This window comes from Oncorhynchus kisutch, unplaced genomic scaffold (assembly GCF_002021735.2).
Source record: "Oncorhynchus kisutch isolate 150728-3 unplaced genomic scaffold, Okis_V2 Okis01b-Okis20b_hom, whole genome shotgun sequence".
Lineage (NCBI taxonomy): Eukaryota > Metazoa > Chordata > Actinopteri > Salmoniformes > Salmonidae > Oncorhynchus > Oncorhynchus kisutch.
In genome coordinates this window covers 7,341,622-7,364,600 of record NW_022261978.1, presented here as the reverse complement: position 1 = coordinate 7,364,600, position 22,979 = coordinate 7,341,622, and the positions used below count along the sequence as shown (strand labels likewise).

At 49.7% G+C, this 22,979-nt stretch overlaps 1 protein-coding gene across 1 annotated transcript in view; it reads left to right on the top strand.

Moving 5' to 3' along the window:
- The window catches only part of LOC109886103 (bromodomain-containing protein 4), a 55,769-nt gene that overhangs the window by 19,610 nt on the left and 13,180 nt on the right, over positions 1-22,979 (top strand). Inside the window, 17 exon segments of the mRNA XM_031811465.1 lie at positions 1,532-1,869; positions 2,412-2,577; positions 2,580-2,650; positions 4,790-4,948; positions 5,759-5,887; positions 6,864-7,142; positions 8,277-8,497; positions 9,009-9,109; positions 9,220-9,483; positions 9,753-9,842; positions 11,621-12,040; positions 13,037-14,092; positions 14,238-14,263; positions 14,341-14,419; positions 14,924-15,021; positions 15,110-15,218; positions 15,383-15,516. Coding sequence (XP_031667325.1) covers positions 1,532-1,869; positions 2,412-2,577; positions 2,580-2,650; positions 4,790-4,948; positions 5,759-5,887; positions 6,864-7,142; positions 8,277-8,497; positions 9,009-9,109; positions 9,220-9,483; positions 9,753-9,842; positions 11,621-12,040; positions 13,037-14,092; positions 14,238-14,263; positions 14,341-14,419; positions 14,924-15,021; positions 15,110-15,218; positions 15,383-15,516 — 3,740 coding nt within the window.

Sequence of the window (22,979 nt, the reverse complement as noted above, 5' to 3'; positions counted from 1 at the left end):
CAGATCACTGTTGTCATTACTGATGGAGGGATTCAGATCACTGTTGTCATTACTGATGGAGGGATTCAGATCACTGTTGTCATTACTGATGGAGGGATTCAGATCACTGCTGTCATTACTGATGGAGGGATTCAGATCACTGTTGTCATTACTGATGGAGGGATTCAGATCACTGTTGTCATGGAGGGATTCAGATCACTGTTGTATTACTGATGGAGGGATTCAGATCACTGTTGTATTACTGATGGAGGGATTCAGATCACTGTTGTCATTACTGATGGAGGGATTCAGATCACTGTTGTCATTACTGATGGAGGGATTCAGATCACTGTTGTCATTACTGATGGAGGGATTCAGATCACTGTTGTATTACTGATGGAGGGATTCAGATCACTGTTGTCATTACTGATGGAGGGATTCAGATCACTGTTGTCATTACTGATGGAGTGATTCAGATCACTGTTGTCATTACTGATGGAGGGATTCAGATCACTGTTGTATTACTGATGGAGGGATTCAGATCACGGTTGTCATTACTGATGGAGGGATTCAGATCACTGTTGTCATTACTGATGGAGTGCTTTCTCTTCTCTCCTCTTCTGTTCCTTTCTTGTCTTCACCTCTCTGTTGCTTATTCTCTCTTATATTTTACTCTGGGTGGACTTCCATCCCCCCTCTCTCTCTTTCCATCCCCCTGTCTCTCTTTCCATCCCCCTGTCTCTCTTTCCATCCCCCCTGTCTCTCTTTCCATCCCCCTGTCTCTCTTTCCATCCCCCCCTCTCTCTTTCCATCCCCCCTGTCTCTCTTTCCATCCCCCCCTCTCTCTTTCCATCCCCCCTCTCTCTTTCCATCCCCCTCTCTCTCTTTCCATCCCCCTCTCTCTCTTTCCATCCCCCTCTCTCTCTTTCCATCCCCCCTCTCTCTCTTTCCATCCCCCCTCTCTCTCTTTCCATCCCCCCTCTCTCTCTTTCCATCCCCCCCTCTCTCTTTCCATCCCCCCCTCTCTCTCTTTCCATCCCCCCTCTCTCTTTCCATCCCCCCTCTCTCTCTCTTTCTATCCCCCCTCTCTCTCTCTTTCCATCCCCCCCTCTCTCTTTCTATCCCCTCTCTCTCTTTCCATCCCCCCCTCTCTCTCTTTCCATCCCCCCCTCTCTCTCTTTCTATACCCCCCTCTCTCTCTTTCTATACCCCCTCTCTCTCTCTTTCTATACCCCCCTCTCTCTCTCTTTCTATACCCCCTCTCTCTCTCTTTCTATACCCCCCTCTCTCTCTCTTTCTATACCCCCTCTCTCTCTCTTTCTATACCCCCCTCTCTCTCTCTTTCTATACCCCCCTCTCTCTCTCTTTCTATACCCCCCTCTCTCTCTCTTTCTATACCCCCTCTCTCTCTCTTTCTATACCCCCCTCTCTCTCTCTTTCTATACCCCCTCTCTCTCTCTTTCTATACCCCCCCTCTCTCTCTCTTTCTATCCCCCCTCTCTCTTTCCATCCCCCCCTGTCTCTCTCTACCCCCCTCTCTCCTCCTCTCCAGGTCTCCTGTCTAAGTCTGACTCCGGCCAGGATTCATCTCCCTCCTCCACCCCCCACACCCGAGGTTTCTCCTCCCCTTCGCCGGGCCCTCAGACTCGGTGTCTCCCCGTATCCCAGGGGCCCCCCACCCTCCCCCTCGCCCTCCCCCCTCAGACCCAGCCCCCTCGCGTTCCCCCCACCCCTCCCTCCCACGCCCCCCAGCTGGGACCACCCTTCCCCATCAGCCCTCTGGATGTCCTGGCCCAGGGCCTCACCTCCGTACCCCACCACCCCCCAGCCCACCCAGGCCTTCACCCTGCTGCCCCACCCATCCCCCAGAGCATCGCACCCCCAGCTAAGGTGAGGAGACCAGAGGGAGAAAAGAAGGGGTGGTGGTACGGGAGTCTGAAAGTGTGTGGTCGAGCGGAACGAGGAGACAAACCTATATTAATTGACGTCTGATATAGGAAGTCTCTCTCTTTCCTCCAGTCATTCCTCCGCGGGGCGGCAGCGTAGCCTAGTGGTTAGAGCGTTGGACTAGTAACCGGAAGGTTGCAAGTTCAAACCCCCGAGCTGACTAGGTACAAATCTGTCGTTCTGCCCCTGAACAGGCAGTTAACCCACTGTTCCTAGGCCGTCATTGAAAATAAGAATTTGTTCTTAACTGACTTGCCTGGTAAAATAAAAAATAAATGAAATCCCCTCAGATGTTCCCACGTACCGTCATTATCTTCCCGGTAGTTGAATATCTCTTCATTCCTGTCTCTGGGGATCCAGCTGGGACCATGTTTACTCTTCTACTTTTAGCACATCGACTTATCCACTCATCATGTGTCATGCTGAGGGAATGTGTGGTGTTGTCTTGACCTCTAGCCCCTGACCTTTAACCTCCCCACCTGCAGCAGAGGAAGAGCCAGAAGAGGAAGGCTGACACTACCACACCCACCGCCAACGACCAGCTCAGCGAGTCGTCTCCCGTGGCGACGGAGCCCCCCCGACCCCGCCGTGAGAGCAGCAGCCGCCCGCTGAAGCAGCCCAAACGAGACCCTGCCCAGCCCGACTCCCAGCACCACCTGGGGCTAGGCGGGGGGGTTCCTGGGGTGGAGCGTTAACTAGTCACGGCGGGAGCCCCAAACGACAGGTATTGTTCTCCTAATACAACAAGAGGTTAAAACAGTGTGTGTGGGGGGGGGGGGAAACTGTCTGTCTGTCTGTACAGGGTTAGGGTTGTCTGTCTGTCTGTACAGGGTTAGGGTTGTCTGTCTGTCTGTCTGTACAGGGTTAGGGTTGTCTGTCTGTACAGGGTTAGGGTTGTCTGTCTGTCTGTCTACAGGGTTAGGGTTGTCTGTCTGTATATCAGAGTGGTTGGGTTGTCTGTCTGTATATCAGAGTGGTTGGGTTGTCTGTCTGTATATCAGAGTGGTTGTCTGTCTGTAAATCAGAGTGGTTGGGTTGTCTGTCTGTATATCAGAGTGGTTGGGTTGTCTGTCTGTATATCAGAGTGGTGGGGTTGTCTGTCTGTATATCAGAGTGGTTGGGTTGTCTGTCTGTATATCAGAGTGGTGGGGTTGTCTGTCTGTATATCAGAGTGGTTGGGTTGTCTCTGTATATCAGAGTGGTTGGGTTGTCTGTCTGTATATCAGTGGTTGGGTTGTCTGTCTGTATATCAGAGTGGTGGGGTTGTCTGTCTGTATATCAGAGTGGTGGGGTTGTCTGTCTGTATATCAGAGTGGTGGGGTTGTCTGTCTGTATATCAGAGTGGTGGGGTTGTCTGTCTGTATATCAGAGTGGTTGGGTTGTCTGTCTGTATATCAGAGTGGTTGGGTTGTCTGTCTGTATATCAGAGTGGTTGGGTTGTCTGTCTGTATATCAGAGTGGTTGGGTTGTCTGTCTGTATATCAGAGTGGTTGGGTTGTCTGTCTGTATATCAGAGTGGTTAGGTTGTCTGTCTGTATATCAGAGTGGTTGGGTTGTCTGTCTGTATATCAGAGTGGTTGGGTTGTCTGTCTGTATATCAGAGTGGTTGTCTGTCTGTATATCAGAGTGGTGGGGTTGTCTGTCTGTATATCAGAGTGGTGGGGTTGTCTGTCTGTATATCAGAGTGGTTGGGTTGTCTGTCTGTATATCAGAGTGGTTGGGTTGTCTGTCTGTATATCAGAGTGGTTGTCTGTCTGTATATCAGAGTGGTTGGGTTGTCTGTCTGTATATCAGAGTGGTTGGGTTGTCTGTCTGTATATCAGAGTGGTTGGGTTGTCTGTCTGTATATCAGAGTGGTGTGGTTGTCTGTCTGTATATCAGAGTGGTGTGGTTGTCTGTCTGTATATCAGAGTGGTGTGGTTGTCTGTCTGTATATCAGAGTGGTGTGGTTGTCTGTCTGTATATCAGAGTGGTGTGGTTGTCTGTCTGTATATCAGAGTGGTTGGATTGTCTGTCTGTATATCAGAGTGGTTGGGTTGTCTGTCTGTATATCAGAGTGGTTGGTTACAGCTGACAACACATTTCTCATATGGATTAATAAAGTCTTCCTTCCTCGGCCTTCCCTTCCCTCTCCTCTGTCTCCCTCTCCTCTGTCTCCCTCTCCTCTGTCTCCCTCTCCTCTGTCTCCCTCTCCTCTGTCTCCCTCTCCTCTGTCTCCCTCTCCTCTGTCTCCCTCTCCTCTGTCTCCCTCTCCTCGGTCTCCCTCTCCTCTGTCTCCCTCTCCTCGGTCTCCCTCTCCTCGGTCTCCCTCTCCTCGGTCTCCCTCTCCTCGGTCTCTGTCTCCGTCTGTCTTCCCCTCCTCTGTCTCCCCCTCCTCTGTCTCCCTCTCCTCTGTCTCCCCCTCCTCTGTCTCCCTCTCCTCTGTCTCCCTCTCCTCTGTCTCCCTCTCCTCTGTCTCCCTCTCCTCTGTCTCCCTCTCCTCTGTCTCCCTCTCCTCTGTCTCCGTCTCCCTCTCCTCCCCTCCTCTGTCTCCCTCTCCTCTGTCTCCCTCTCCTCTGCCTCCCTCTCCTCTGCCTCCCTCTCCTCGGTCTCCCTCTCCTCTGTCTCCATCTCCTTTGTCTCCGTCTCCCTCTCCTCCCCTCCTCTGTCTCCATCTACTCTGTCTCTGTTTCCCTCTCCTCCCCTCCTCTGTCTCCATCTACTCTGTCTCTGTTTCCCTCTCCTCCCCTCCTCTGTCTCCATCTACTCTGTCTCTGTTTCCCTCTCCTCCCCTCCTCTGTCTCTGTCTCCCTCTCCTCGGTCTCCCTCTCCTCCGTCTCCATCTCCTCTGTCTCCGTCTCCCTCTCCTCCCCTCCTCTTCTAGGAGCAGCTGCTGTTCTGTGGCGGTCTTATCAGAGACATGTTGTCAAAGAAACACATTGCATACGCGTGGCCCTTCTACAAGCCTGTCGACGCGCACGCCCTCGGCCTCCACGACTACCACCACATCATCAAACACCCTATGGACCTCGGAACCGTCAAGGTGAGCTCATCAAAAGTGAACCCTCACTTACATTGAAGGTGTAGCACCAGGGGTTCTGGGTAATACATTGAAGGTGTAGCACCAGGGGGTTCTGGGTAATACATTGAAGGTGTAGCACCAGGGGGTTCTGGGTAATACATTGAAGGTGTAGCACCAGGGGATTCTGGGTAATACATTGAAGGTGTAGCACCAGGGGGTTCTGGGTAATACATTGAAGGTGTAGCACCAGGGGGTTCTGGGTAATACATTGAAGGTGTAGCACCAGGGGATTCTGGGTAATACATTGAAGGTGTAGCACCAGGGGGTTCTGGGTAATACATTGAAGGTGAAGCATCAGGGGGTTCTGGGTAATACATTGAAGGTGTAGCATCAGGGGGTTCTGGGTAATACATTGAAGGTGTAGCACCAGGGGGTTCTGGGTAATACATTGAAGGTGAAGCATCAGGGGGTTCTGGGTAATACATTGAAGGTGTAGCACCAGGGGATTCTGGGTAATACATTGAAGGTGTAGCACCAGGGGGTTCTGGGTAATACATTGAAGGTGTTGCACCAGGGGGTGTTTATGTTTTCACCAGGCGTATCGGAGAAGGACACACATTGTTGCATGTTCTGTTAGATGAATTACCGTAATCTAAATGTGATTTGTGTCATTCTGAGCACCGTGGCTGGGCGCCCTAATGGACTATACACCCAATGCATATGGATCCGGCACCACAGTTTCCTAACTGAAGCCCTGCTTCTCACATCCTGGTTGTGTTAATTGGTAACCGTGTCTCTGTCGCCTCACTGTGTGAGTGTTTGTTCCCTCAGGATAAGCTGGACAGCAGGCAGTACAGAGATGCTCAGCACTTTGCTGCTGATGTCCGGTTGATGTTCTCCAACTGTTACAAATACAACCCCCCAGACCATGACGTGGTCAATATGGCACGCAAACTACAGGTAAACTACAGAGCATGGTTGCTATGGCACGCACACTACAGGTAAACTACAGAGCATGGTTGCTATGGCACGCACACTACAGGTAAACTACAGAGCGTGGTTGCTATGGCACGCACACTACAGGTAAACTACAGAGCGTGGTTGCTATGGCACGCACACTACAGGTAAACTACAGAGCGTGGTTGCTATGGCACGCAAACTACAGGTAAACTACACAGTGTGGTTGCTATGGCACGCACACTACAGGTAAACTACAGAGCGTGGTTGCTATGGCATGCACACTACAGGTAAACTACAGAGCATGGTTGCTATGGCACGCACACTACAGGTAAACTACAGAGCGTGGTTGCTATGGCATGCACACTACAGGTAAACTACAGAGCGTGGTTGCTATGGCACGCATACTACAGGTAAACTACAGAGCGTGGTTGCTATGGCACGCACACTACAGGTAAACTACAGAGCGTGGTTGCTATGGCACGCACACTACAGGTAAACTACAGAGCGTGGTTGCTATGGCACGCACACTACAGGTAAACTATAGAGCGTGGTTGCTATGGCACGCACACTACAGGTAAACTACAGAGCGTGGTTGCTATGGCACGCACACTACAGGTAAACTACAGAGCGTGGTTGCTATGGCACGCACACTACAGGTAAACTACAGAGCGTGGTTGCTATGGCACGCAAACTACAGGTAAACTACACAGTGTGGTTGCTATGGCACGCACACTACAGGTAAACTACACAACGTGTAGTCATAACAAACCAAAAATACAACCAACCAACAGCACTTTCATACATGACAGGTGTCAACATAAACAGTGTTGAATGGATGAATGATGAACTACAAATCTCATAGTGCCACGGACTAAAGATCCCATGGTTCATAGCTCTGACCGCTCTCAATTCAAGTGACTTTGTTGGCATGGAAAACATATGTTAACATATGCTCTCTCTTTCTCTCTCTCTACAGGACGTGTTTGAGATGCGCTTTGCCAAAATGCCAGACGAGCTTGAGGAGACGGCCCCCTTCCCCTCCCCAGCCCTCAAACCCCTCCCCATCATCTCCCCTGCCCTCCACCCCCTCCCCGTCCCCGCCCTCCACCCCCTCCCCACCCCCTCGGCCAGACAGCCCCCTGCCCCCCGACCCCCCTACTCCTCCGATGACAGCTCCTCCTCATCGGAATCAGAATCCTCTGAGGGAGGTTTGGAACACGAGAGAACACAGAGACTGGCTGAACTACAGGAACAGGTGAGGGGAAATGGGAGGAGAAGGGGTCTCCCGAGGGTGAAGGGGCCTCCCCAGGGTGAAGGGGCCTCCCCAGGGTGAAGGGGCCTCCCCAGGGTGAAGGGGCCTCCCCAGGGTGAAGGGGCCTCCCCAGGGTGAAGGGGCCTCCCCAGGGTGAAGGGGCCTCCCCAGGGTGAAGGGGTCTCCCCAGGGTGAAGGGGCCTCCCCAGGGTGAAGGGGCCTCCCCAGGGTGAAGGGGTCTCCCCAGGGTGAAGGGGGGCAAAAGAGGTAAAGAAAGTGTAGGAAGGATAAAGCACTGTGTTGACACTGACTCACCCAAAGAGAAAGAATAAAGAGAGAGAGAGAGAGAGAGATATTCACCTGAACACAGAACCGGTAAAAGGAGAGAGAGGAAGGAAGGGGTGGAGAGAGAGAGAGAGGAAGGAAGGGGTGGAGAGAGAGAGAGGAAGGAAGGGGTGGAGAGAGAGAGAGGAAGGAAGGGGTGGAGAGAGAGAGAGGAAGGAAGGGGTGGAGAGAGAGAGAGGAAGGAAGGGGTGGAGAGAGAGAGAGGAAGGAAGGGGTGGAGAGAGAGAGAGGAAGGAAGGGGTGGAGAGAGAGAGAGAGAGAGAGGAAGGAAGGTGGAGAGAGAGAGAGAGGAAGGAAGGGGGTGGAGAGAGAGAGAGAGAGAGAGGAAGGAAGGGGTGGAGAGAGAGAGAGGAAGGAAGGGGTGGAGAGAGAGAGAGGAAGGAAGGGGTGGAGAGAGAGAGAAGAAGGAAGGGGTGGAGAGAGAGAGAGGAAGGAAGGGGTGGAGAGAGAGAGGAAGGAAGGGGTGGAGAGAGAGAGGAAGGAAGGGGTGGAGAGAGAGAGGAAGGAAGGGGTGGAGAGAGAGAGGAAGGAAGGGGTGGAGAGAGAGAGGAAGGAAGGGGTGGAGAGAGAGAGGAAGGAAGGGGTGGAGAGAGAGAGAGCGGAAGGAAGGGGTGGAGAGAGAGAGAGCGGAAGGAAGGGGTAGAGAGAGAGAGGAAGGAAGGGGTGGAGAGAGAGGAAGGAAGGGGTGGAGAGAGAGGAAGGAAGGGGTGGAGAGAGAGGAAGGAAGGGGTGGAGAGAGAGAGAGGAAGCTGTGTTTCTCTCTTAACATCCTCCTGTGTGTCTGTCCTACAGCTCAAAGCTGTTCACGAACAGCTGGCCGCTCTGTCCACGCCCCAGGCCACGAAGCCCAAGAGAAAAGAGAGGGAGAAGGAGAAGAATAAAGACAAGTTCAAGAAGAAGATAGGAGGGGAGGAGCCACCGGAGATCCCGCCCCCTGCCATCCTCCAGCCAATCAGAAAGAGCAAAAACAGCAAGGAGCTGGTGACCACGCCCAAGAAGATCAAGAAACCGAGGTAGGATGGATGGAGAGAAGCCCAGGTAGGATGGATGGAGAGAAGCCCAGGTAGGATGGATGGAGAGAAGCCCAGGTAGGATGGATGGAGAGAAGCCCAGGTAGGACGGATGGAGAGAAGCCCAGGTAGGACGGATGGAGAGAAGCCCAGGTAGGACGGATGGAGAGAAGCCCAGGTAGGACGGATGGAGAGAAGCCCAGGTAGGACGGATGGAGAGAAGCCCAGGTAGGACGGATGGAGAGAAGCCCAGGTAGGACGGATGGAGAGAAGCCCAGGTAGGATGGGATGGAGAGAAGCCCAGGTAGGACGGATGGAGAGAAGCCCAGGTAGGATGGGATGGAGAGAAGCCCAGGTAGGATGGGATGGAGAGAAGCCCAGGTAGGACGGATGGAGAGAAGCCCAGGTAGAAAGATCTGGGTAGGATGGATAAACCCAGGATGGACAATGGAGATTTCTGATTGATTAATAATTTCTCTCTGACACTCGCTCTCATCTGTCTCTTTCTCCGCAGTAAGAAAGAAGGTATGAAGAGCAGCCGTCTGGGCGCCCCACATCAGACCGGCTCCATCCCCCTTGCCCCCTCAGCCTCGCTGGAGGCAGAAGATCACATGAGTGAGTGAGTGAGTGAGTGAGTGAGTGAGTGAGTGAGTGAGATTTTGTAAGATATAAAAAAAAATATATATATATTTTCAAAAATGTTAATGTATTTGTCTGTGTGCCAGGTGTGTTTGTGGGCGGGGCAGCTGACAGGTGTAAGCCAATGTCCTACGAGGAGAAACGCCAGCTCAGTCTGGACATCAATAAACTGCCCGGCGACAAGCTGGGCCGTGTCGTCCACATCATCCAATCACGAGAGCCATCGCTCAAGAACACCAACCCAGACGAGATAGAGATCGACTTTGAGACGCTGAAACCCTCGACACTCCGAGAGCTGGAGACATATGTCTGGACCAGCCTTAGAAAGAATAAGAAGAAATCACAGCCAGGTAAGAGAGGTGGGGAAGGAGGGACGGAAGAGAGTGAGTGGTGGAAAAATAATGGAGAAAGATAGTGGTTGGTGGTGAAGTAATGGAGGGAGAGAAGGAGAAAGGGAGAAAGAAGAGAGAGAGAGAGACGCAGACAGAAGGAGAAAGAGAGTGGTGGTGAAATAATGAAACACCAGGAGAGGAATTGTGTGTCTGTGTGAGAGAGGGAGAGATGGTGAAATAATATTGACCAGAATGACCAGTTAACCCATCCTGTGTGTGTAACGCAGTAGAGAAGGCTCTGGAGGTGACCAGTGTGATGAAGATGAAGACAGGATCTTCATCAGGCAGCAGTGACTCCTCTGACAGCGACGACACAGGTAACACACACGGCTCATAATACATAGTTTGAGTGGGGTATCACGTCGGGCAGCAAGAATGCTCAGCTCTCAGTCAACTGGTTGTGAAGCAGCTCTCAGTCAACTGGCTGTGAAGCAGCTCTCAGTCAACTGGCTGTGAAGCAGCTCTCAGTCAACTGGCTGTGAAGCAGCTCTCAGTCAACTGGCTGTGAAGCAGCTCTCAGTCAACTGGCTGTGAAGCAGCTCTCAGTCAACTGGCTGTGAAGCAGCTCTCAGTAGAACGACAGAATGCATCAGGGATTTGTGCATCTTTCTGAAGAAGTAAAGCCTGTTTCTGTGTGCCTGTTGTTGTGTAGCTAGTTAGCGTGGAGGAGACAGGTAGCGTGGAGGAGACAGGTAGCGTGGAGGAGACGGGTATAGCGTGGAGGAGACGGGTATAGCGTGGAGGAGACGGGTAGCGTGGAGGAGACGGGTAGCGTGGAGGAGACGGGTAGCGTGGAGGAGACGGTTAGCGTGGAGGAGACGGTTAGCATGCAGTAGACGGGTAGCGTGGAGGAGACGGGTAGCGTGGAGGAGACGGGTAGCGTGGAGGAGACGGGTAGCGTGGAGGAGACGGGTAGCGTGGAGGAGACGGGTAGCGTGGAGGAGACGGGTAGCATGGTGCAGGAGACGGGTAGCATGGTGGAGGAGACGGGTAGCATGGTGGAGGAGACGGGTAGCATGGTGGAGGAGACGGGTAGCATGGTGGAGGAGACGGGTAGCATGGTGGAGGAGACGGGTAGCATGGTGGAGGAGACAGGTAGCATGGTGGAGGAGACAGGTAGCATGGTGGAGGAGACAGGTAGCATGGTGGAGGAGACAGGTAGCATGGTGGAGGAGACAGGTAGCGTGGAGGAGACAGGTAGCGTGGTGGAGGAGACAGGTAACGTGGTGGAGGAGACAGGTAGCGTGGTGGAGGAGACGGGTAGCATGCAGGAGACAGTCATTTCTGAAGGCTTCCCCCAAAAACCTTCCATATTAAATGTTGTCTGTGAAGTAGGACCACCTGACAGAATGATATCATGATGATTTATATCAGTCCGGTGGGCTTTGTACAGAATCGCCACGAGCCAAACACAACTGTCTCTTCCTAGGTGCGCAATTCAATTAAAGGTGAACTTCAGTATGGTTTTTGTTAGTTTATTTTTCCAGACCTCAGAAGTGGCCTTTTGATGTGATTTTAAAGCATTGCTGTGGACTTAGAACATCCAATTTAGCTGTCAGAAAGAAACAAGGTGTGATTTTGAGAGTGAAAAAGAAACAAGGAAAGCAGAACCTTATTTGGCAAAAGAAATCTAATGTTCTAGAGTCTGACAAGCCTGCTCACTGTTCAGTCACTAACAACAACACACTTGTTGAGATTGTAACTTAATATCATATTAACATGAAAAAAACAATGTAATGATTTGTGTGTGGAGGGTAGGTTATTATAGTTATTATAGACTATTAGACTATTGGCTACTTTCACCTCTTTCCACTCCTCCCCTGATCGGGCCAGTAGCTTTCAGTTGGCACTGGCCCGGTGTGCCGCTGGGAAATTGACCTAAATGTCAAGCCCTGTACACACATCATTTTCATTATGTTTTCTCTCTCCCTCTCTCTCCTGCTCCCTCTCCTTCCCTCTCTCTCCTGCTCCCTATCCTTCTCTCTCCTTCTCTCCTCTCTCTCCCTCTCCTGCTCTCTCTCCCTCTCCTGCTCTCTCTCTCTCTCTCTCCTGCTCTCTCTCGCTCTCCTGCTCTCTCTCTCCTTCTCTCTCTCAGGGCTGGCCCCCCAGCAGCAAAAGTCCTCCTCTAGCAATATATACAGTAAGAGACCCCACCAGTCCAGCAGGGGCGGGGTCAGCATCACTGCCCCTCTGGACTCCTCCTCCTCCCCCCAGACCCCCCTAGTTCAGTCCAAACCCCCCCAGCAGCAGCATCAACACCCCTTTGCCCCCTCTCCTCCTCCCTCCATCCCCACTGTCCCCGTGACCTCTCTGGACTCCTCTTTGACCTTTGACCCCCTAGCTCACTTCCTGGCCCCCCATCTGAGCCAGCAGGTGGGGGAGTCCCCCCGTAATGAACTGGGGGCCCCTGCCGCCGTACCCCCCCACCTCAACGCTACCAACACACACACCTCTGAGAGCACACAGCCCTTCCTCAACCAGCAGGCCGTCATGCCCTCCGTCATGCTCTCCCCAGGTATGTGGATGAACACATTTCTACACTTTTCTACACATTTCTACACTTCATTGTGTCGAGGGGTTTTGGTTTTAATGAAACATTTCGATTTTTAGAAATATAATTTATTTCTGTACTTTTTTGTCTTTTTGTCCCTCTCCCCCCATTCTCATCTCTTTCTCTCTCCTCCCTCCCTTCTCTCTCTCCTCCCTCCCTCGCTCCTCTCGCTCCTCCCTCGCTCCTCTCTCTCCTCCCTCGCTCCTCTCTCTCCTCCCTCGCTCCTCTCTCTCTCCTCCCTCGCTCCTCTCTCTCTCTCTCTCTCTCCTCCCTCGCTCCTCTCTCTCTCTCCCTCCTCCCTCGCTCCTCTCTCTCTCTCTCTCTCCTCCCTCGCTCCTCTCTCTCTCTCTCCTCCCTCGCTCCTCTCTCTCCTCCCTCGCTCCTCTCTCTCTCTTTCCTCCCTCGCTCCTCTCTCTCTCTCCTCCCTCGCTCCTCTCTCTCCTCCCTCGCTCCTCTCTCTCCTCCCTCGCTCCTCTTTCCTCCCTCCCTTCTCTCGCTCCTCTCTCCTCCCTCCCTTCTCTCGCTCCTCTCTCCTCCCTCCCTTCTCTCTCTCTCCTCCCTCGCTCCTCTCTCTCTCTCCTCCCTCGCTCCTCTCTCTCTCCTCCCTCGCTCCTCTCTCTCTCCTCCCTTCCTCCTCTCTCTCTCTCCTCCCTCTCCTCCCTCCCTTCTCTCTATCTCCTCCCTCGCTCCTCTCTCTCTCTCCTCCCTCGCTCCTCTCTCTCTCTCCTCCCTCGCTCCTCTCTCTCTCCTCCCTTCCTCCTCTCTCTCTCCTCCCTCTCTCCTTGCTCCTCTCTCCTCCCTCTCTCCTCTCTCTCCTCCCTCCTCCCTCTCTCCTCTCTCTCCTCCCTCGCTCCTCCCTCCCTCCCTTCTCTCTCTCCTCCCTCCCTCCTCTCGTTCTCTCGCCTCCCTCCCTTCTCTCTCTCCTCCCTCCTCTCTCTCCCCCCTCCCTCCTCTCTGTAGCACTCCACAACGCTCTCCCCCAGCAGCCGTCCCGCCCCAGCAACCGAGCGGCCCCTAAACCCCCTCAGCCTCCCCCCTCCTCCCTCTCCAACCCCTCCACTCCTCCTCCCCCCCAGGCCTCCCTCCACATTCCCCAACCCTCGCTCCCTCGCCCTTGTGTCCCCTCTCCCCTCACCCCCCACGGAATCCTGGGGGTGTCGGCCCAACCCCCTCAAGCCCTATTTGAGGACGACGAGGAGGCCGTGCCCACTAACTCTGAAACCCCTCCCCTCCCGCTCAGCCAGGTGCACATGTACCTGCAGTCGTCTCGGCCCCCGGCACACATACACCCCCACACACAGTCTCCTGTGCGGGTCCAGACCCGGGCCCCGTCCCACACACAGTCTCCTGGGGGGGTCCAGTCCCGGGCCCCGGCCCACATACAGTCTCCTGGGCGGGTCCAGTCCCGGGCCCCGGCCCCGGCCCACATACAGTCTCCTGGGCGGGTCCAGTCCCGGGCCCCAGCCCACATACAGTCTCCTGGGCGGGTCCAGTCCCGGCCTCCGGCCCACACACAGTCTCCTGGGCGGGTCCAGTCCCGGCCCCCGGCCCACACACAGTCTCCGGGGGGGGTCCAGTCCCGGCCCCCGGCCCACACACAGTCTCCTGGGGGGGTCCAGTCTCAGCTCATGTCCCGGCCCCCGGCCCACACACAGTCTCCTGGGGGGGTCCAGTCCCGGCCTCCAGCCCACACACAGTCTCCTGGGCGGGTCCATTCTCAGCTCATGCAGGCCATGCAGACTCAGTCACAGGCAGCGGCCGCTCCAACCCAGCAACAGCAGAGGCTCGCAACACATTCTCACTCACACCCTCACTCACACGCTCACTCACACCCTCACTCACACGCTCACGCACACATGCAGCAGGCGGGACAGGGGATGTCGTTCCCCCAGCAACAGAGCACCATGCACCCGGCACAGAAAGGGATCAGACAGATACTACATCCACAACCATCACCACGGATACTACATCCACAACCATCACCACGGATACTACATCCACAACCATCACCACGGATCAAAACTGAGCCTTTCAACACAGGTAGGAGAGAAAATACACACACAGGCAGACAGGCAGGCAGACAGGCAGGCAGACAGACAGGCAGACAGACAGACAGACAGACAGACAGACAGACAGACAGACAGACAGACAGACAGATAGGTACTACATCCACAACCATCACCACGGATCAAAACTGAGCCTTTCAACACAGGTAGGAGAGATGATACACAGACAGGCAGGCAGGCAGACAGATAGACAGACATATACTACATCCACAACCATCACCACGGATACTACATCCACAACCATCACCACGGATCAAAACTGAGCCTTTCAACACAGGTAGGAGAGATAATACACAGACAGACAGACAGACAGACAGACAGACAGACAGACAGACACCCACTAGATGGATTCTTGGATCCCGAAAAAGGAAGATCTGAACCGAATTGTATCCGTGAAATGTCCCGTTCGACACAGACAGGATATATCCAAGTCAATTCGGATCCGAGGTGGACCAGATCCGACCCAAAGCATGTCCGAGATGAAGGAGAATCGGATCCAAATTGGGTCGGATCTGTACCAGATAAAAAAATGGGTCTTTATTGCTGCTCAAAGCCAGCAGAACTGTTTTGACGTCATGATTTATGCTTTTGACTGAACCAACTGCCACGTGTACCAGATGTGAGATATAGAGGACATTTATTTTCATCACGATAATATTGGATCTGGTCGGTATTTGACATATTTTCAGACTGTTTGGATCTCAGGTAATCAGGTTCGGGTATATCCGTGAAGACCTCTACCCTACTCATTTCCATACTGGTGTTTCTCCCGTTGTGATAGGTCCTCTGAGGGAGAGCCCCTCCCCTCTGATGATACATTCTCCCCAGATGCCTCCGTTCCCACCAATGAGACAGTCCCCTTCCCAGCCCAAGAAACCTGTGAGTACACAAAGAGAGTGTGTGTGTGTACAGTGTGTGTTTGTGTTCTGTACATTGTGTGTGTGTTAACTCTTTGTGTTCACTGCAGAACCAAAGGGTGAAAGAGGAGAAGCCGCTCCCCTCCCCGGTGCCGCCCCCCTCCCCTTTCAGCCCCACCCAGCGACACCACAAACCACAAGACAACAAACACACACACAGTGAGTACACACACCTGGCTCTGTGTGTGTGAAAGAAGTGTTAGGGAGAGAGCGGGAGAGATTTGTCTGTGTCTCACTCTGCCTCGACGGTAGAGTGTCTCTATTTTAGAATTTCTTCACAGTCAATAGGTCACCTGAATCAACCGATCAATTGACTCCTGCAGGATCAGATGTGAAGCTATTGGACAGTTCTCGTCCGGGGCTCCGCCTCCCGGACTCCCCGGCCCCTCCCCCTTCCCATCAGGACAGCAAACTGAAGCAGGAGGCTAAAACACCCATCACCGCCAAGAAGACACAGGTGAGAGAGAGTCAGAATCATACTAGAACAAAGCATGTAGATTCAGTACTTCATTTAAAGGAGCAGTTTCCTTTTTTATAACCAAATCTCACATTTTTTAAAAATATGTAAACGGGATGTTATAGAAGGGTCCATGTGATTTCACATGTTTTTGAGAAACCTGAGACAATCACTTCCTCGAGCTCTGATACAAACATGAACAAAGGCTTCAAAAACACCCAAATAGGAAACAGATCACTTCCTCATCCTCGTTGTGTAGTATATGGGGGGTCCTGAAAAACCCACAAACAAAGGCTCCAAAAACACCCAAATATGTCCTTTAATAAAAGGACAAAGCTCTCAGTATTGTAATGCAGGTCTGTAGATATATGCATGATGTTGTGTCATTCTCAACTTCAGCCACAATGTTGTGTTCTATTTTGTTCAACTAAAGAGATTTCTATGTAAAAACAGCTGGGAGTTACTAATCTACAGTAAGGTGTCTGCTGTAAACACACAGCTGGGGGTTACTAATCTACAGTAAGGTGTCTGCTGTAAAAACACAGCTGGGGGTTACTAATCTACAATAAGGTGTCTGCTGTAAACACACAGCTGGGGGTTACTAATCTACAGTAAGGTGTCTGCTGTAAACACACAGCTGGGGGTTACTAATCTACAGTAAGGTGTCTGCTGTAAAAACACAGCTGGGGGTTACTAATCTACAATAAGGTGTCTGCTGTAAACACACAGCTGGGGGTTACTAATCTACAGTAAGGTGTCTGCTGTAAACACACAGCTGGGGGTTACTAATCTACAATAAGGTGTCTGCTGTAAACACACAGCAATGGGTTACTAATCTACAGTAAGGTGTCTGCTGTAAACACACAGCTGGGGGTTACTAATCTACAGTAAGGTGTCTGCTGTAAACACACAGCTGGGGGTTACTCATCTACAGTAAGGTGTCTGCTGTAAACACACAGCTGGGGGTTACTAATCTACAGTAAGGTGTCTGCTGTAAACACACAGCTGGGGGTTACTAATCTACAGTAAGGTGTCTGCTGTAAACACACAGCTGGGGGTTACTAATCTACAGTAAGGTGTCTGCTGTAAACACACAGCTGGGGGTTACTAATCTACAATAAGGTGTCTGCTGTAAACACACTGCTGAGGGTTACTAATCTACAGTAAGGTGTCTGCTGTAAAACACACAGCTGGGGGTTACTAATCTACAGTAAGGTGTCTGCTGTAAACACACAGCTGGGAGTTACTAATCTACAGTAAGGTGTCTGCTGTAAACACACAGCTGGGTATTACTAATCTACAGTAAGGTGTCTGCTGTAAACACACAGCGGGGGATTACTAATCTACAATAAGGTGTCTGCTGTAAACACACAGCTGGGGGTTACTAATATACAATAAGGTGTCTGCTGTAAAAACACAGCTGGGGGTTACTAAGCTACAGTAAGGTGTCTGCTGTAAAAACACAGCTGGGGGTTACTAATCTACAGTAAGGTGTCTGCTGTAAACACACAGCTGGGGGTTACTAATCTACAGTAAGGTGTCTGCTGTAAAAACACAGCTGGGGGTTACTAATCTACAATAAGGTGTCTGCTGTAAACACACAGCTGGGGAGTTACTAATCTACATAAGGTGTCTGCTGTAAACACACAGCTGGGGTTACTAATCTACAATAAGGTGTCTGCTTGTAAACACACAGCTGGGGATTACTAATCTACAATAAGGTGTCTGCTGTAAACACACAGCTGGGGTGTTACTAATCTACAAGTAAGGTGTCTGCTGTAAAAACACAGCTGGGGGTTACTAATCTACAGTAAGGTGTCTGCTGTAACCACACAGCTGGGGGTTACTAATCTTACAGTAAGGTGTCTGCTGTAAACACACAGCTGGGGGTTACTAATCTACAGTAAGGGTGTCTGCTGTAAACACACAGCTGGGGGTTACTAATTCTACACTAAGGGTGCTGCTGTAAAACACCCAGTGCGGGGTTACTTAATCTACAGTAAGGTGTCTGCGTAAAACACACAGCTGGCGGTTACTAATATACCAAGCTAGCTAGTTATTTTTCCTTTCAACCGCTACGCTACCGACATGTCGTGACTACGAATACAAAAGGAAATGTAAGAATTTGCGGCGGAGCCTCTTATTTATTTGGTCCGGACGACGACACCGACGAGGATCTTCAGCAGAGCAGAGAGTAAGAGAGCGAGGTGTTCAACCAGAAGCTGAGGCCCGACTCGGGACGGGTGGTGCACTGGTGAGCGACACCCACTGAAGACGAGTGTCTTTGCTGCGTGGAGTAGGACCTGCTTGTGCCAGCCTTGTAAAGTCTAGATGTGTCTGGTGACAAGACACCGTTGTTCTGCTGCCACACCCCACTCTGTGCAACAAGTGACGAGGACTTTTCAGCCCTCATCTTCCCTGCAGCTCTAGAAACGTTTTTCAATTTCAAATTGAGTCATGGGAGAACACGTGTGACATTATCATGGACTACATGGTAGATGGGAGGATACATATTGACAGTATCATGGACTACATGGTAGATGGGAGGATACATATTGACAGTATCATGGACTACATGGTAGATGGGAGGATACATATTGACAGTATCAGTTCAGTATCATGGACTACATGGTGGATGGGAGGATACATATTGACAGTATCATGGACTACATGGTAGATGGGAGGATACATATTGACAGTATCAGTTCAGTATCATGGACTACATGGTAGATGGGAGGATACATATTGACAGTATCATGGACTACATGGTAGATGGGAGGATACATATTGACAGTATCATGGACTACATGGTAGATGGGAGGATACATATTGACAGTATCAGTTCAGTATCATGGACTACATGGTAGATGGGAGGATACATATTGACAGTATCATGGACTACATGGTAGATGGGAGGATACATATTGACAGTATCATGGACTACATGGTAGATGGGAGGATACATATTGACAGTATCAGTTCAGTATCATGGACTACATGGTAGATGGGAGGATACATATTGACAGTATCATGGACTACATGGTAGATGGGAGGATACATATTGACAGTATCAGTTCAGTATCATGGACTACATGGTAGATGGGAGGATACATATTGACAGTATCACGGACTACATGGTAGATGGGAGGATACATATTGACAGTATCATGGACTACATGGTAGATGGGAGGATACATATTGACAGTATCAGTTCAGTATCATGGACTACATGGTAGATGGGAGGATACATATTGACAGTATCATGGACTACATGGTAGATGGGAGGATACATATTGACAGTATCAGTTCAGTATCATGGACTACATGGTAGATGGGAGGATACATATTGACAGTAGCATGGACTACATGGTAGATGGGAGGATACATACTGACAGTATCATGGACTACATGGTAGATGGGAGGATACATATTGACAGTAGCATGGACGACATGGTAGATGGGAGGATACATATTGACAGTATCATGGACTACATGGTAGTTGGGAGGATACATATTGACAGTAGCATGGACTACATGGTAGATGGGAGGATACATATTGACAGTATCATGGACTACATGGTAGATGGGAGGATACATATTGACAGTAGCATGGACTACATGGTAGATGGGAGGATACATATTGACAGTATCATGGACTACATGGTAGATGGGAGGATGCATATTGACAGTATCAGTTCAGTATCATGGACTACGTGGTGGATGAGAGGATACATATTGACAGTATCATGGACTACATGGTAGATGGGAGGATACATATTGACAGTATCATGGACTACATGGTAGATGGGAGGATACATATTGACAGTATCATGGACTACATGGTAGATGGGAGGATACATATAGACAGTATCATGGACTACATGGTAGATGGGAGGATACATATTGACAGTATCATGGACTACATGGTAGATGGGAGGATACATATTGACAGTATCAGTTCAGTATCATGGACTACATGGTAGATGGGAGGATACATATTGACAGTATCATGGACTACATGGTAGATGGGAGGATACATAATGACAGTATCAGTTCAGTATCATGGACTACATGGTAGATGGGAGGATACATATTGACAGTATCATGGACTACATGGTAGATGGGAGGATACATATTGACAGTAGCATGGACTACATGGTAGATGGAAGGATACATATTGACAGTATCATGGACTACATGGTAGATGGGAGGATACATATTGACAGTAGCATGGACTACATGGTAGATGGGAGGATACATATTGACAGTATCATGGACTACATGGTAGATGGGAGGATACATATTGACAGTAGCATGGACTACATGGTAGATGGGAGGATACATATTGACAGTATCATGGACTACATGGTAGATGGGAGGATACATATTGACAGTATCATGGACTACATGGTAGATGGGAGGATACATATTGACAGTAGCATGGACGACATGGTAGATGGGAGGATACATATTGACAGTATCATGGACTACATGGTGGATGGGAGGATACATATTGACAGTAGCATGGGCTACATGGTAGATGGGAGGATACATATTGACAGTAGCAGTTCAGTATCATGGACTACATGGTAGATGGGAGGATACATATTGACAGTATCAGTTCAGTATCATGGACTACATGGTAGATGGGAGGATACATATTGACAGTATCATGGACTACATGGTAGATGGGAGGATACATATTGACAGTATCATGGACTACATGATAGATGGGAGGATACATATTGACAGTATCATGGACTACATGGTGGATGGGAGGATACATATTGACAGTATCAGTTCAGTATCATGGACTACATGGTAGATGGGAGGATACATATTGATAGTAGCATGGACTACATGGTAGATGGGAGGATACATATTGACAGTATAATGGACTACATGGTAGATGGGAGGATACATATTGACAGTAGCATGGACTACATGGTGGATGGGAGGATACATATTGACAGTAGCACGGACTACATGGTAGATGGGAGGATACATATTGACAGTATCATGGACTACATGGTAGATGGGAGGATACATATTGACAGTAGCATGGACTACATGGTAGATGGGAGGATACATATTGACAGTATCAGTTCAGTATCATGGACTACATGGTAGATGGGAGGATACATATTGACATTATCATGGACTACATGGTAGATGGGAGGATACATATTGACAGTATCATGGACTACATGGTAGATGGGATGATACATATTGACAGTATCATGGACTACATGGTAGATGGGAGGATACATATTGACAGTATCATGGACTACATGGTAGATGGGAGGATATATATTGACAGTAACTTTTCAGTATCATGGACTACATGGTAGATGGGAGGATACATATTGACAGTATCATGGACTACATGGTAGATGGGAGGATACATATTGACAGTATCATGGACTACATGGTGGATGGGAGGATACATATTGACAGTATCAGTTCAGTATCATGGACTACATGGTAGATGGGAGGATACATATTGACAGTAGCATGGACTACATGGTAGATGGGAGGATACATATTGACAGTATCATGGACTACATGGTAGATGGGAGGATACATATTGACAGTATCATGGACTACATGGTGGATGGGAGGATACATATTGACAGTATCATGGACTACATGGTAGATGGGAGGATACATATTGACAGTATCATGGACTACATGGTAGATGGGAGGATACATATTGACAGTATCATGGACTACATGGTGGATGGGAGGATACATATTGACAGTATCAGTTCAGTATCATGGACTACATGGTAGATGGGAGGATACATATTGATAGTAGCATGGACTACATGGTAGATGGGAGGATACATATTGACAGTATAATGGACTACATGGTAGATGGGAGGATACATATTGACAGTAGCATGGACTACATGGTGGATGGGAGGATACATATTGACAGTAGCATGGACTACATGGTAGATGGGAGGATACATATTGACAGTATCATGGACTACATGGTAGATGGGAGGATACATATTGACAGTAGCATGGACTACATGGTAGATGGGAGGATACATATTGACAGTATCATGGACTACATGGTAGATGGGAGGATACATATTGACAGTATCATGGACTACATGGTAGATGGGAGGATACATATTGACAGTAGCATGGACTACATGGTAGATGGGAGGATACATATTGACAGTATCAGTTCAGTATCATGGACTACATGGTAGATGGGAGGATACATATTGACATTATCATGGACTACATGGTAGATGGGAGGATACATATTGACAGTATCATGGACTACATGGTAGATGGGAGGATACATATTGACAGTATCATGGACTACATGGTGGATGGGAGGATACATATTGACAGTATCATGGACTACATGGTGGATGGGAGGATACATATTGACAGTATCATGGACTACATGGTAGATGGGAGGATACATATTGACAGTATCATGGACTACATGGTAGATGGGAGGATATATATTGACAGTAACTTTTCAGTATCATGGACTACATGGTAGATGGGAGGATACATATTGACAGTATCATGGACTACATGGTAGATGGGAGGATACATATTGACAGTATCATGGACTACATGGTGGATGGGAGGATACATATTGACAGTATCAGTTCAGTATCATGGACTACATGGTAGATGGGAGGATACATATTGACAGTAGCATGGACTACATGGTAGATGGGAGGATACATATTGACAGTATCATGGACTACATGGTGGATGGGAGGATACATATTGACAGTATCATGGACTACATGGTAGATGGGAGGATACATATTGACAGTATCATGGACTACATGGTAGATGGGAGGATACATATTGACAGTATCATGGACTACATGGTGGATGGGAGGATACATATTGACAGTATCATGGACTACATGGTGGATGGGAGGATACATATTGACAGTATCATGGACTACATGGTAGATGGGAGGATACATATTGACAGTATCATGGACTACATGGTAGATGGGAGGATATATATTGACAGTAACTTTTCAGTATCATGGACTACATGGTAGATGGGAGGATACATATTGACAGTATCATGGACTACATGGTAGATGGGAGGATACATATTGACAGTATCATGGACTACATGGTGGATGGGAGGATACATATTGACAGTATCAGTTCAGTATCATGGACTACATGGTAGATGGGAGGATACATATTGACAGTAGCATGGACTACATGGTAGATGGGAGGATACATATTGACAGTATCATGGACTACATGGTGGATGGGAGGATACATATTGACAGTATCATGGACTACATGGTAGATGGGAGGATACATATTGACAGTATCATGGACTACATGGTAGATGGGAGGATACATATTGACAGTATCATGGACTACATGGTGGATGGGAGGATACATATTGACAGTATCAGTTCAGTATCATGGACTACATGGTAGATGGGAGG